At 38.3% G+C, this 13,755-nt stretch overlaps 1 protein-coding gene across 9 annotated transcripts in view; it reads left to right on the top strand.

Annotated features, from left to right (window-relative positions):
* Positions 1-13,452, top strand: part of Scn3a (sodium voltage-gated channel alpha subunit 3) — a 112,951-nt gene extending 99,499 nt beyond the window's left edge. For all 9 annotated transcript variants that reach the window (XM_036185567.1, XM_036185572.1, XM_036185569.1 and 6 more), the window contains 6 exons: positions 2,285-2,557; positions 3,381-3,434; positions 4,257-4,394; positions 5,462-5,566; positions 7,661-7,931; positions 10,017-13,452. In XM_036185567.1, the coding sequence (XP_036041460.1) occupies positions 2,285-2,557; positions 3,381-3,434; positions 4,257-4,394; positions 5,462-5,566; positions 7,661-7,931; positions 10,017-11,212 (2,037 nt within the window). In that variant the 3' untranslated portion in view covers positions 11,213-13,452. The remainder of the gene's footprint in view (positions 1-2,284; positions 2,558-3,380; positions 3,435-4,256; positions 4,395-5,461; positions 5,567-7,660; positions 7,932-10,016) is intronic.
* Positions 13,453-13,755: the final 303 nt, after the last annotated feature.

The raw sequence follows: 13,755 nt of genomic DNA, 5'->3' as shown, positions 1-13,755 counted from the left end.
ATATATATATATATATATATATATATATATATATAAAGATAAAATTAAAAACAAAAACAAAAGTCCTGATACAACATTCTAAGACAAGGAAGCTCCAAAGATGCTGTTGAATTTGTTTTCTCTTGGCCATCTACTGCTGGGCATGCTGTCTACCCTTAAAAGTAGCTTGTTTCCCAATGAGACTCCCTTGGAGAAAAGTAGATTTTCATTTGCAAGTGGTTATCAGTTGGAGACTGTTTCTGGGTTAGGGAGTGAGGCATGTGTTCAGATCCTTCAGCTCTGAGGCCCCATCTAGTGCAGACCCAATACAGGCCCTGTGCATGCTGCCTCCGTCTCTGAGAGTTCGTATGTACATCGATCCTGTTGATTTAGAGGGTCTTGTTTACTTGAAGTCCTCCATCCCATCCAGCTCTTACAGTCTTTCTACGTCCTCTTCTGCAGAGTTCCCTGAACCCTGGGTAGGGGGATTTGATTGAGACATACCATTTAGGGCTGAGTGTGGTGTGTTCCAATATCTCTGACTGTTTGGTTGATGTCTGGCTGAGAGTCTATCTGTGTTCCCATATGCTGAAGGGAGAAGCTTCTCTGATAACAGCACTGATCTATGAGTGTAGCAGAACATCCTTTTATTGCTGTTTTTGCTTGTTTGTTTAGAACAGTATTGTTTGGTTTTATCCAAGGTCTGTCAGTTTCTTGGTCACCGACGCAGTGCCAGATACGGGTTCCATCTCCTGGAGCCGGCCTTAAATCAGATCAGATTTTGGTTGGTGACTCCCACAATATTTGTGTCACCGTTGCACTAGCATGTCTTGCAGGAAGGATATGATTGTGGATAAAAAGGTTTGTAGCTGGGTTTGTTTACATTTCTGCTTTGGTATCCTGTACCGTCCCTTCCTGTATTAATGACGCTAGCATTGGTGTGAAGGATCAATGTAGGCAGCTCTACTTCTCCATATTCAGTGAGCTGTGTGGGTGTTGTCTTTGGCAATTAGACCTGGCCATCAGTTGCAAAGAGAGAAACTCATAGTCCTGGCAATAGCCTGGATTGTTTGAGGGTGTACATGGGACCCTTTTGGCCAACAACCATAGTTATAGCTTATATTGGAGAGGAAATAGCAATTGAGCAAGTCTGCAAACTTACAATTTTCCTCTCATCTGAAAAATATTCTACGATTATTACTTTGATTCATATGGAATACCTTAGATTTCAGCTAAATGTAGCAACATCTATTTGAAGATAAGAAAATTTGTAGAGGTTATGGATGAGGTCACTATACATAATTTTAATCTGAAAAGAAAACTAACAAGTACAATTTGTATGACTTAGTTTCTAAAGGAAATAAAATTCAATTAATATAGGAAAATACTACAATTTTGGATTTCAATTTTTTAATGCTGGTTTACAATTTTTTAAAATAATGTTTACTGTATTTTTAAATAAAAGTTTTATTGAGTAGGAATCCTTAGCAGAGTCATCCACTACGGAGTAAGATAAGCAAAGTTAGAAAAGCTAATTTTGCTATCCGTGAGATCTTAAAATGCATCTTAATCATTCCTGGATTCAGAGAAACAAAGCAAGTAGGGCTTTTCTTCACTAAACACATCAGCCTAGCAAGAAAAGATGAACACAGACTTAAGGGAAACATATAGGCGTTGGCAAGTAATAATAATGGGATATGTTTGATCATCTTACATCTAAAGATAAATCTTATCTCTGCCTATAATTTAGTCTATGTTTAAGAGACAGAGATTTTCTAATACAAAAATAAAAAAATAAAATAAACAAGACTTTTAAACCCTTAATCCTCACCTTCATGGTCATATAAATCATCCTGATCTGAGGAGACAGATTTTATGCCCTTTACATGCTTTATTTGTGAAGGAGTTGTATACTTCTTCTTTCAGATCATCATTAATTTGCTCATGATCACAAAAGTTAATATGTCACTGCCAATGATTACTACCATTGGCATTTAATGCATATTTCTCCCTCAGCACTTTTTCCTCAGCGTGAATTTCCGACTCCATCTTACTATCTCGGGTGTTGTTCATTTCTTTTAAGTTTTGTGGTGTTTTGCTCTCCTTCCTTGCTTAACTCTTTAGCTGTATTGTCATTTGCCTCCCCTTGTCAATATGCAGTCGAAAACACTAGAAGAAGCTTTCTAGGGCTAGAAATCTACCTAGATACCCTTTAACCCTTTCCAAATGTATCTTAGTGCCAAATGCATATCCGTGGGCAATGGCTTCCACATTAGCAAGTCACGGCTCTCCTGTCCCGCCACAGGTGGTTGTGAACGCTCTTGTTGGCGCAATCCCCTCCATCATGAATGTACTCCTGGTGTGTCTCATCTTCTGGCTGATCTTTAGTATCATGGGTGTGAACCTGTTTGCTGGAAAGTTCTATCACTGTGTTAACATGACAACAGGCAACATGTTTGATGTGAGTGAAGTCAACAACTTCAGTGACTGTCAGGCTCTCGGCCAGCAGGCCCGGTGGAAGAATGTGAAAGTCAACTTTGACAACGTTGGGGCAGGCTACCTGGCATTGTTGCAAGTGGTGAGTGGCTCCTGCAGGATCCTGAAAACATTGGGAAGTGTGCCACCTAAGACCCCTTTGTGATGTTCTCTGAACAATTCATATTGAAAAGTAGGCAGGTAGTTGACACCTCACATTAGTGATTTGGCTGTGAAGGAGACACTGTAGATTTTATTTTCCCTGGGAGCGCAGTTTTTAATGTTTTCACAGGATTTCTTATTTCTTCTTCTGTATTTTTCTTGTTGTATCACTGACCGTTATTTCAGTTTTTTAATTTTCTGTAAAAATTGTGTATATTGAAATAATGATTACATATTCTGTATGAATTTTTAGCCAGATACTTTCCATAGTAATGTCTAACGTAATATCATACATGCTGAAATGCAAAATCTCAAGGAATACTTTTCAAAATATGTAATGCTTACTTTTTTAACTTCATGACAGCACAGTTGCTTATCAATTATTAGTGAAAATAAATTGTGTTTAAATACAACCCTGGGCTCCAACCCCAGATTTTGTCTTCTTGTTGGAAGGAATTAAGATGAGATTAAGATGGGATTTTCATTCATCAAGTCTCCAGTTATGTTTTGCTATAGGGAAAATAATAGAATTGCCCTCAACAGAAGAAAAGAAAACAAATTCTAAACTCTAAACACAAATTTTGATATTCAGTAGTAGGGAGGCACTTAATAACACCTCATTTGACCCATTTCAACACCTGAGTAAGAGAATGCCATGGTACTATATGAAAATATACTTAGAACAATGTTGCTGTATTTATGTCTGGTAAATGCAATATATTTTGGTGAGATATTCATAAATTATTCTATTGTATTGTGTTCAGGCCACATTCAAAGGCTGGATGGATATTATGTATGCAGCTGTTGATTCACGGGATGTAAGTAGCTCTCAGACACTTTTTGCAGCTACTAGATTGTCCATGATAAACATTGGTGAGAATTGAACTGAGAGACCCAGAATTCTATATTGCATAAAATCAAAGTATTTACTAATGCAAGTAGAAATGATTGTTTTAAGACAGGGTGCTTATATGGGGATAGTAGTTTGGTTACTGTAGGTATGATATGTAATAGAAAATATGTCTACTCTGAAAAGTTGTCAGGTTACATGGAGGATGAGTTTAGCCCCTGCAAAGAGAACTATTCCAAGCAGGAAGGTAGCTCAGTGCAGAAAGCACTCATTTTTCTATTCCTTTGGAACATGATCAGCCAGGCTGTAAAACAGCTTCCAAGGATATTATAGCCAGACAAGCGAGCAGACTTCAAGGAAACTCAGTCTCAAAAGTACAAATATGAAGAATTTGTTAAAACACATCTGCTTACCCTGTATTTTTCTCTCAGTTGATTTTCTGCTATCAAAACTTTTCCAAACGCAAACTGAAGATATTGCAAAAAATGTTGGAATAATAATAATGTTGAGATGATAATAATAAAATACCAGTCCCAAACTGTTAGCTGCATTTATAACAGTGTTATTTGTGCTGAGGAATAGTTGGCAGGTAGGCTACAATGGAAAAACATGTTGGATTTCAAATGTAAAATTCTCAAATGTCATACTAGTGTGAGAAAATAATTATTTTTGTAAAATGGTATCTGAAGTCATGATAAGAGAAGTTCCTATGAAGTTACAGTGCTCACTGCATTATATAGTCCAAGGGTCCATGTTGCTAATAGTATTCAATATTTTCACTATTGTCTAGGTCAAACTTCAACCTGTATATGAAGAAAATCTATATATGTATTTATACTTTGTCATCTTCATCATCTTTGGCTCGTTCTTCACTCTCAATCTCTTCATCGGCGTCATCATAGACAACTTCAACCAGCAGAAGAAAAAGATGAGTGTCGCCCACGCCCCACACTTCCCTGCTCAAAGCACCTGTGTGCTACACAGCCAACCAGATACTTGAAGTCATGACACACGTAGATTGTGTTGCTATTATTTGTACTCTTACTCTGGGGCCAGTGAAGCTATAGCCTCTACTCAGCAGCTTCTCTCCTTTCACCCACTGGGCAGCTATCTCCCTGACCCAGAAATATAACCATTATTTCAGGACAGCCAATGATTATCTAGCAATTGTATGGCTTCTGGGGTCTTTCAGGAATTACTCTCACCAATATCTCAGCCTCATCTTCTCCCACATCTTGTTTTATCCACTGTCCTGTTACCTACTCATTCCCTCGTCCATGCACATCATCAACAGAACTTGTTAGAGGGAAGCTGCATGAGTCTTCCTGACCTTTTCTGAGCTCAGACATGCACTGGTTTCTCTGTGGCCTGATATGTGATATTTTCTCTTCCTGAGATGTGTTACCCAGCAAACTCTTTATTATCCTTTAAAGCCTTAAGCTTAAGTTTGACTCTCTCAATTTGTTGTGTCTACAATAACTTTCCTTCCTTCTTCCTGTTCATTTGCTTGCTCTTTATTTCTTCCTTCCCCCCTTTTCATGCTTCCTTTTTAATGACTGAACCACTTAAGGAGCATGACACCGTGTTATGTACCTGTGCAATTCTCATGCCAATCACATTGTTTGACACACACACAACAATGCCAAAAAAAATGTCGAATAAAGCAATAAAACTCTCACCAGTAAAAGAGGAAAAAAAGATATTTGGCTTTCTCCATGAAAATATATTTGAAGACCTTAAAACTCATTGTGAACATAACATGATCCAATTAGGATGTTGTACTAATCAGAATTTTATATGCTTATGTGCTTTGCATAATATTAAAGTCTGCAGTATTTCACATAAATGGGAGAAGCAGAATAATGAATCTATATTTAGCAAGATAAAAACCCATTTAAAATTGAGAAAAGATTAAAGGAAGACTGAGAAATACTTTGGTTAAAATAATGTTGTAACACAGGTTGGGATTGTAACCAGGTTATTCTGTGTGTTTACTTTGGAGGTCAAGACATCTTTATGACAGAAGAACAGAAGAAATACTACAATGCAATGAAGAAGCTGGGATCCAAAAAACCCCAGAAGCCCATCCCTCGGCCTGCAGTAAGACAGATACCTTGCATTCATTCTAAGACAGGGTTTTCATTGGAGTGTCTGGATCAGAACATCTAGGGTGATATCACCAATCCATAGCACCAATCACAAATCTCATGTTGTGCAGCACAGTCTACAGATGCAAACTCAATAACAAGTGTCAAGTTCCTAAAATTCTGGGATGTTCTTGATAGTTGGTGAATTGAGATCGTCAACTTAGAGTGCCCAGAAACTGGCCCCAAATCAAGATTGACTCTCCCAATATGTCTGACTGCTGCTCTTCTGACCTTGCTGACATCTGTGTTTTTAAGAAGATGGAGGCTCCCAGATGGCCCCCTCCACCACCATTCCCTTTCTCTGTGCTCTTCTTTCTTCCCTTCTTTTTTCCCTCCCTAGTATAAATCTCAGTTCAGCTTTTCTTTCTGTTACTAGCTTTTAAGGTGGCACACAAAGTAAACAGTACTTTTACAGCATTTTCATACGTATCATTAGACTTCATTATAATGTCCCTCTCCTTCTGCCCTCCCTTACTTCCTCTGCACCTTTCATTCCAGTTGCCTTCCCCCCTGTAAATAGTAACCTCCTCTGTTTTCACATCACCCTCACTCCAAAGCTCTCTCTACAACCCCTTCGATTTGTTCCTTTCTCATGCTCCCCTATCTAACTAGATGTATGATCTTTTCTCTCCATATTATCTACAACTTGATATATATTAAACTTAGGTTCTGCACATGAGAAAACCATTGGTCTTTTGGGGTTCCCTCACTCTTGAGACTAGAAATTATTCCCAACTTGCTTAGAAAGAAAACTGTCTCAAAAATTTTGTTTCACCAGAAAGAGAATATAGATCATTGAAATGCATATTCTGTAACACCTCCTAATGTGGAATGCCATAATGATGCTGGATCATGCTCACAGAACTATACCCTAACTAATCTACCTTCTGAGATAGGTTAAAAAAAAAAAAAAAGGTAACCAAGGCCCATAGGGTAACTGTACTCCTGACCACAAAGCCTGTGACTAGCAAAACTCACAATTGAAAAGTTTCATGAGTCTTATCAGTGACATCCTCTTACTGTGCATTTAAAAGCAATTGAAATTGGGAGTTTTAAGATGAGGAGGAAGGATGGGAAGACACTGTACACAAAAAGGAATAAACCAACCTGCTTCACCAAAAGTCATTGATATCAGGAATCATGCTTGGTTTGTGGCCTTGGATTTTTTTCCATAAGCCATGGGATTTTGTGTGTTTATTATAAATACTTTTAGTCATCTAATAAAACTACATTTACATTTGTATTTACATGGGACTCTAAAACCATATGTTTCCTGAAATCTGTATTAATTAGACCATCACTTCTCATGCATTTTTAAAAAGCTATATGTGGGAGGGCATTTTGCTTATGCATGTCCCTGTGCACCATGTGCCTTCTCTGTACCTGTGGAATCCTGGAGAGAGAATCAGATTCCCTGGAACTGAAGTTAAGAGTTATCAGCCAACATATGAGGGCTAGGAATTGAACCTGGGTCTTCCGGAAGACCAACCAGGGCTCTTAGGTACTGAGGCATCTTTCTAGTGCTTTCATGCATTTGTTGAAACATAAATAGGAAACTGTGATGGAGAAAACCAATAAATTAACAAATAAACAAATAGACTTGAATAAATATAACTAAAATCATTTGAGGGAAGAAAATAAGAAATAACAGGAAATTCTTAAAATATTGATAAATGAAGTAGGTATTCATCTAAAAGTCTGTATTTGCCTTTTCTTAAGTCTTCACTACTGATTGAAATCATTTTTATAAAAATTATCATAGTTAACCGAACAGCCTCTACGTATTTTCAGCCAACTTCCACCAGTTTCTGGTTTATTCAGTTCTGTCTTCTTACGATACCCAAATGAACCAAGTATGTTTGTTACTGGCATGTGGTATGGTACCTCTCGTTTAAAAAAAAATGATAGGAAGTAAGATGGAGTTTAAAGATTATTTAGGATACTGTAAGGAGGGTACATATCCGAGGGCCATGTGTGGATTTGCAATGTTACCCGATCACTGTTTGTGCAATGTGTAAACTAACCTCATCTCCCCTTTTTTATCTAGAACAAATTTCAAGGGATGGTCTTTGACTTTGTAACCAGACAAGTCTTTGACATCAGCATCATGATCCTCATCTGCCTCAACATGGTCACCATGATGGTGGAAACTGACGACCAGAGCAAATACATGACCCTGGTTTTGTCCCGAATCAACCTGGTGTTCATCGTCCTGTTCACAGGGGAGTTTGTGCTGAAGCTCGTCTCTCTCAGATACTACTACTTCACTATTGGTTGGAACATCTTTGACTTTGTGGTGGTGATTCTCTCAATTGTAGGTAAGGACAGCTCTGTCCCAGAGACATGTTTTTCATTCCCCCCAAAGCCTGCCTCCAGCTGGCCATGGATCGCAGTTGGAGAATGATGGAGTGTACAGAGTGAAGATTTCACGGCTAACATATTTGAATACAATTTTGAAACGAGTTTATTCACAAAGTCAACTGGTTAGAAATTAAAGTATTAGTACTGGATTCTGGGAATAGGTGAAGAAAACAGGAAGCAGAATTAGCACACCATCTTTGTATGAGTTACCTTCCTCCTCGTTGTGATAGAATAACCAAGAAGCAATGTAACAAAGGAAGGGTACACTGTGGCTTGAGGTTCAAGGGATACACTCCATCCTGGTGTGGAAAGCCTGGCATGGGGCACAAGGTGTAGCTGATTCAAGTGAACCTGCATTTGGGAAGGAGAGTGAGAACAAGATATCCAGCTGTATTATAAAGCCTCAAGCCCTGCCCCACCCATCCCCACCCCGTGACCCATTTCTCCTAATAAGGTTTCACTTCCTGAAGGTTCCACAACTTTCCAAAACTCCACCAACAGCAGCATGGTAAAGGTCCAAACACTTGAGCCTATGGCAAATGGCTGACCCTCACAGTACAACATTCCTCTGGCAGTAATAGTCAGGCTTAAGGGTAAGGCACACATCTTTAAAAGTACGTCACCATAACACAGTAGCGTGAGTGAACAACTTGGCCACTGTCTAACTGCTGTGAAGACACCATGCAAACTCTTAGAAGAGTTTAATTATAATTAGTTATCAGCATTTAATTAATGGCTTGCATACAGTTTTAAAGGGTTAGCCTATAACCATCATGGCAGGAAGCAGACAGGCATGGCACTTGAGCAGTAGCTGGGAGCTTTACATCCTAATTCTCAGGCAGCAGGCAGAAAGAGAGAGAGAGAGAGAGAGAGAGAGAGAGAGAGAGATATTAAGTCTGGCATGGGCTTTAGAAACCTCAAAGCCCACTCCCAGTGACACACCCACCCCAACAAAGCCACACCCACACCAAGTTTACACAGCCACTCTAAATAGTTTGCAATGCACTCCTACAAGGCCACACCCACTCCAATGAAGCCACTCCCAAAAAGGCCACACCTACTCCAACAAGGTCACATTTAGCCCAATAAGGCCATACTACTCCAACAAAGCCACATTTCCAAATTCTTCCCGAGCATTTCCACTAACTGGTACCAAGCAGTCAAACATATGAGCCTATGGGGGCCATTCTCATTCAAAGAGTACTATGTATAATTCAAAAAAAAAAAAAAAAAAATCAAGAAGAAATAGCCAACACTGCCCAAAACCTTTAACAGTCTTTCAGAAGAAAGAAAAAAGACATTTGACGTTACTCTTGCAAGAATGGTGGGGTTTTAACAGGCAGAAAGAGGAAATGATATTATAAAGCTCCAAATTTAGAAACTATAGGTCAGATGTGGTTCACTTTCTCAAACTAAAGAATGTCACTCTCATTGAGAACAATGAGTTAAGTTATTTCAGAAATAACCTTTATTTCTAATTGCTATATTTCATGTATAGTAGCAAAGCATAATAAGTGGAAACTATAACCATAAATTAGCATAGTAATATTTTAGATTATTTTGGATTTTAGAAAAACCTGTGTTGCTTTCTAACATTGTATTATAGTACCATCGAATAAAACTCAAAAACATTTCAATGTTAATATTAGAATGGATTCAAAGGTATAGTTAAGGTAAGTTTTTGTAAGATTTTTTGTTTGTTTGTTTTTGAGCTGAGGATGGAACCCAGGGCCTTGTGCTTGCTAGGCAAGCACTTTACCACTGAGCTAAATCCCCAACCCAAGATTATTTTTTTAATTAGACATAGGCAAAAAACCAAGGCAGTGGTAGCACCTTTAATCCCAGCAACTGGGAGGCAGAGGTAGTCTGAGTCTGAGGCCAGCCTACAGAGTGAGTTCCAGGACAACCAGGGCTATACAGAGAAACTGTGTCAAAACAAACAAACAAACAAACAAAAAAAGAAGGACGCACACACATACATCTTTCCTATAAACATTGATACATTCACTATTCGTCTCTCTCTTATGTATGCTTTTCCATAGGAATGTTTCTGGCCGAGCTGATAGAGAAGTACTTTGTGTCCCCTACCCTGTTCCGAGTCATCCGCCTGGCCAGGATTGGCCGAATCCTTCGCCTCATCAAAGGCGCCAAGGGGATCCGCACGCTGCTCTTTGCTCTGATGATGTCCCTTCCTGCACTGTTCAACATCGGTCTCCTGCTTTTCCTGGTCATGTTCATCTATGCCATCTTTGGGATGTCCAATTTTGCCTATGTTAAAAAGGAAGCTGGAATTGATGACATGTTCAACTTTGAGACTTTCGGCAACAGCATGATCTGCCTGTTCCAAATCACCACCTCTGCAGGCTGGGATGGACTGCTGGCTCCCATCCTCAACAGTGCACCTCCCGACTGTGACCCCGATGCAATTCACCCCGGAAGCTCGGTGAAGGGGGATTGTGGGAACCCGTCTGTGGGGATTTTCTTTTTTGTCAGCTACATCATCATATCCTTCCTGGTTGTGGTGAACATGTACATTGCCGTCATCCTGGAGAACTTCAGTGTCGCCACTGAGGAAAGTGCAGAGCCGCTGAGTGAGGACGACTTTGAGATGTTCTATGAGGTCTGGGAGAAGTTCGACCCTGATGCCACTCAGTTCATAGAGTTCTGCAAGCTCTCTGACTTTGCGGCTGCCCTGGATCCTCCTCTTCTCATCGCAAAGCCCAACAAAATCCAGCTCATTGCTATGGATCTGCCCATGGTGAGCGGAGACCGCATCCATTGCCTGGACATCTTATTTGCTTTTACAAAGCGGGTTTTGGGTGAGAGCGGAGAGATGGACGCCCTTCGAATCCAGATGGAAGATCGGTTCATGGCTTCCAACCCCTCCAAAGTCTCTTATGAACCAATTACCACCACTTTGAAACGCAAACAAGAGGAAGTGTCTGCTGCTATCATTCAGCGCAACTATAGATGTTATCTTTTAAAGCAAAGGTTAAAAAACATATCAAGTAAATATGACAAAGAGACAATCAAGGGGAGAATTGACTTGCCAATAAAAGGAGATATGGTTATTGACAAATTGAACGGGAATTCCACCCCAGAAAAGACAGATGGAAGTTCCTCTACCACCTCTCCTCCTTCCTATGATAGCGTGACAAAACCAGATAAGGAAAAGTTTGAGAAAGACAAACCAGAAAAAGAAAGCAAAGGAAAGGAGGTCAGAGAAAATCAAAAGTAAAAAGCAACAAAGAAATATCTTTGTGATCAATTGTTTACAGCTCCTGAAGGGAAAGTTTATGTGTCAACTGGACTCCAAGGAGAGGTCCATGCCAAACTGACTGTCTCAACAAATACAGTTAAAGGTCAGTGCCTATACCAGACAGTGGCCTCTCTGTCGCTGCCGCTCTGTGAGACAGGGTATCGATGTTGACAAGAGGTTGCTACTTCCATTACCAGCTGACACTGCTGAGGAGAACTCCATTGTGAAAGTGACCGGATAACACCACCAAACGCCATTCGGACTGCACTCCTATCCATTCGATTTTTAACATTCACATTTGCCATGTTTTTACAAAAATCTGTCCCAGTGGATCTTCCTGGTCCCTGATTCATAGTCTGTTCATAATACTATGTCACTATTTTTGTAAGTGTGGTTTATGTTAAGGGAAAATATATATATATATAAGAATCCTGTGTTCCAAAGTCCACAAGTTTCTCCAGTAATCAAAAAAAAATATTTTGCCTGAGAGATTAAAAAAAAATATTGCTCAAAACTGAAAACAAAAAAGTCTAATGTTAACAGTTTCAAATACTTCTGCTTTCTGGATGGTGTTGTCTACAAGTATTTTAGTCTGTTATGTTTGTTTATACCCGAGCAGTTATGTGCCTGGAAAGTCTCCACTAATATTTAAAAGGATTATTTTTATGCAAAATATTTTGTTTCAATAAGTGCAAATTTTATTCTAAGTTTTAGAGTTCTATATTTAAGTTCGGTTAAAAGCCCTCCCACCCCAAAAATTTTATCTAATATTTCTGTTCTAGAAAAATATATCCAAAGTATCACTTTAGAATAGTGTTCCACTTCCTGTGGCAGTATTTCGTTGCCATTTTCTGCTCTCAGCAAAACTGACAGTTTATGTCAATTAAATACCCTCTGTTATGTAAATAGTTATTTTATCCTGTGGTGCATGTTTGGGCAAATATATATATATATATAAACGTATATATAGCCTAATACACAACTTCTATTAAATCAAATATGTACCACAGTGTATGTGTCTTTTGCAAGCTTCCAACAGAGAGGTAGCCTTGTACCATTCATCACACAGAAATAGTTGGAGGCTATCACTAATGCATGTTAATATTGCCTAAGCTACTCTATTTTAATCAATCCATTTATCACAAGTTTTGGTAAGAAGAGTCACTGTTGGTGGTAGAATGAATTCAGTCCTGCTCTCTGTCCACCTGTCAAGAAAATCTCACTGATATTATTTTTAAACACCTTTATTTTTGCATTGTTAAATCAACTTGAGTATCACAATGTGTCTTTATTAATAAAGGAGACACACTGTTATAGGGCCTATCACTAAAATCTAGACTTCAGAGTTTGCTTAAAAAATTTCCAAAATTTGTTTAAATATAAATAATGTAAAATATAATCAGTTTTCTTTGTCAGCATTTGTACATAAGAAAATTATTTTCAGGTTGATGACATGGCAATTTATTTTACCTTATCCTTTTGTTTTTTATTTTTAATCAAATTCCAAACTTTTGCATCCAAAAGACTTTTCAGCAGATAATTTCCTAAAATAAAAGTTAGACAATGGGTTTTGTGGATTTCTTTGTTATAATATATTTTCTACCATTCTAATAAAAGATATGTTGGTCAAAATCTCAAACCCTGACCATTTTCTACCGACTCTGGTTGCCTGCAGGTAATCCTTCCCTCATGGAAGTTTGTTTTTTTTAACTCAACTTTTGTAGTATTTGCATACGCAGACTAGGCATATTTTTTTAAATCCTGCTGCACTTAAACTATCATGGATATAACATGAGCTCTGTCCTTTTTAGCCAGGAACAAAGGGGCAAAGTTGTGCAATTACCTAACATGATACAATTTTTCTTTCACAAAACAAAAGTTTAATTAATGTTCATTCCTTTTACAAAACTATTTACTGTAGTATATTGATGAACTGCATGCAGGGAATTGCTATTACTAAAAGAATGGTGAGCTACTTCATTACTGAGCCAAAAGAATAAATTCTTCATTTTTTACTGTATCTCATTTGTTGGACTGAGTTATTATTATTATTATTATTATTATTATTATTATTATTATTGGCAGGTAAAAATTTACACAACTAATGAAAACCTGTATTTTATTTGACATTTGTATTCATAAGAGTTCACTTGAGTTTTGTAACACCCTGTTACATGATCTACCCAGAAGACTGTCAAAATAAATACTAGTTAAAAGAAGTTTTGTGAACCGTTCCTTCATCAAAGGGCCAGCCCATATGACCCAACCTTCAGATTTGACAATATTTACAGCAGCCCTCACCAATGGCTATCAATTTCAGTTAATTTATTGACTGAACAGGAATCTAATCTCAATGCCTCTAAATGTAAATGGTTTCGTGTCCTGATACCTTGGTGACTAACATGTCACTCATGTGCTTTATTTCTTAAATGCACTCATAACTTACAAAGTATTAGTGACACAGGGATTAAGAATTGATATTACTTTTCCAGGATCTCTTGCTTTCTTGTCAATTCCTAACC

Source organism: Onychomys torridus, chromosome 4, assembly GCF_903995425.1.
Source record: "Onychomys torridus chromosome 4, mOncTor1.1, whole genome shotgun sequence".
NCBI classification, from domain to species: Eukaryota; Metazoa; Chordata; class Mammalia; order Rodentia; family Cricetidae; genus Onychomys; species Onychomys torridus.
Note: the sequence above shows the minus strand (reverse complement) of the source record. Positions and strands in the feature narration are given on the sequence as shown.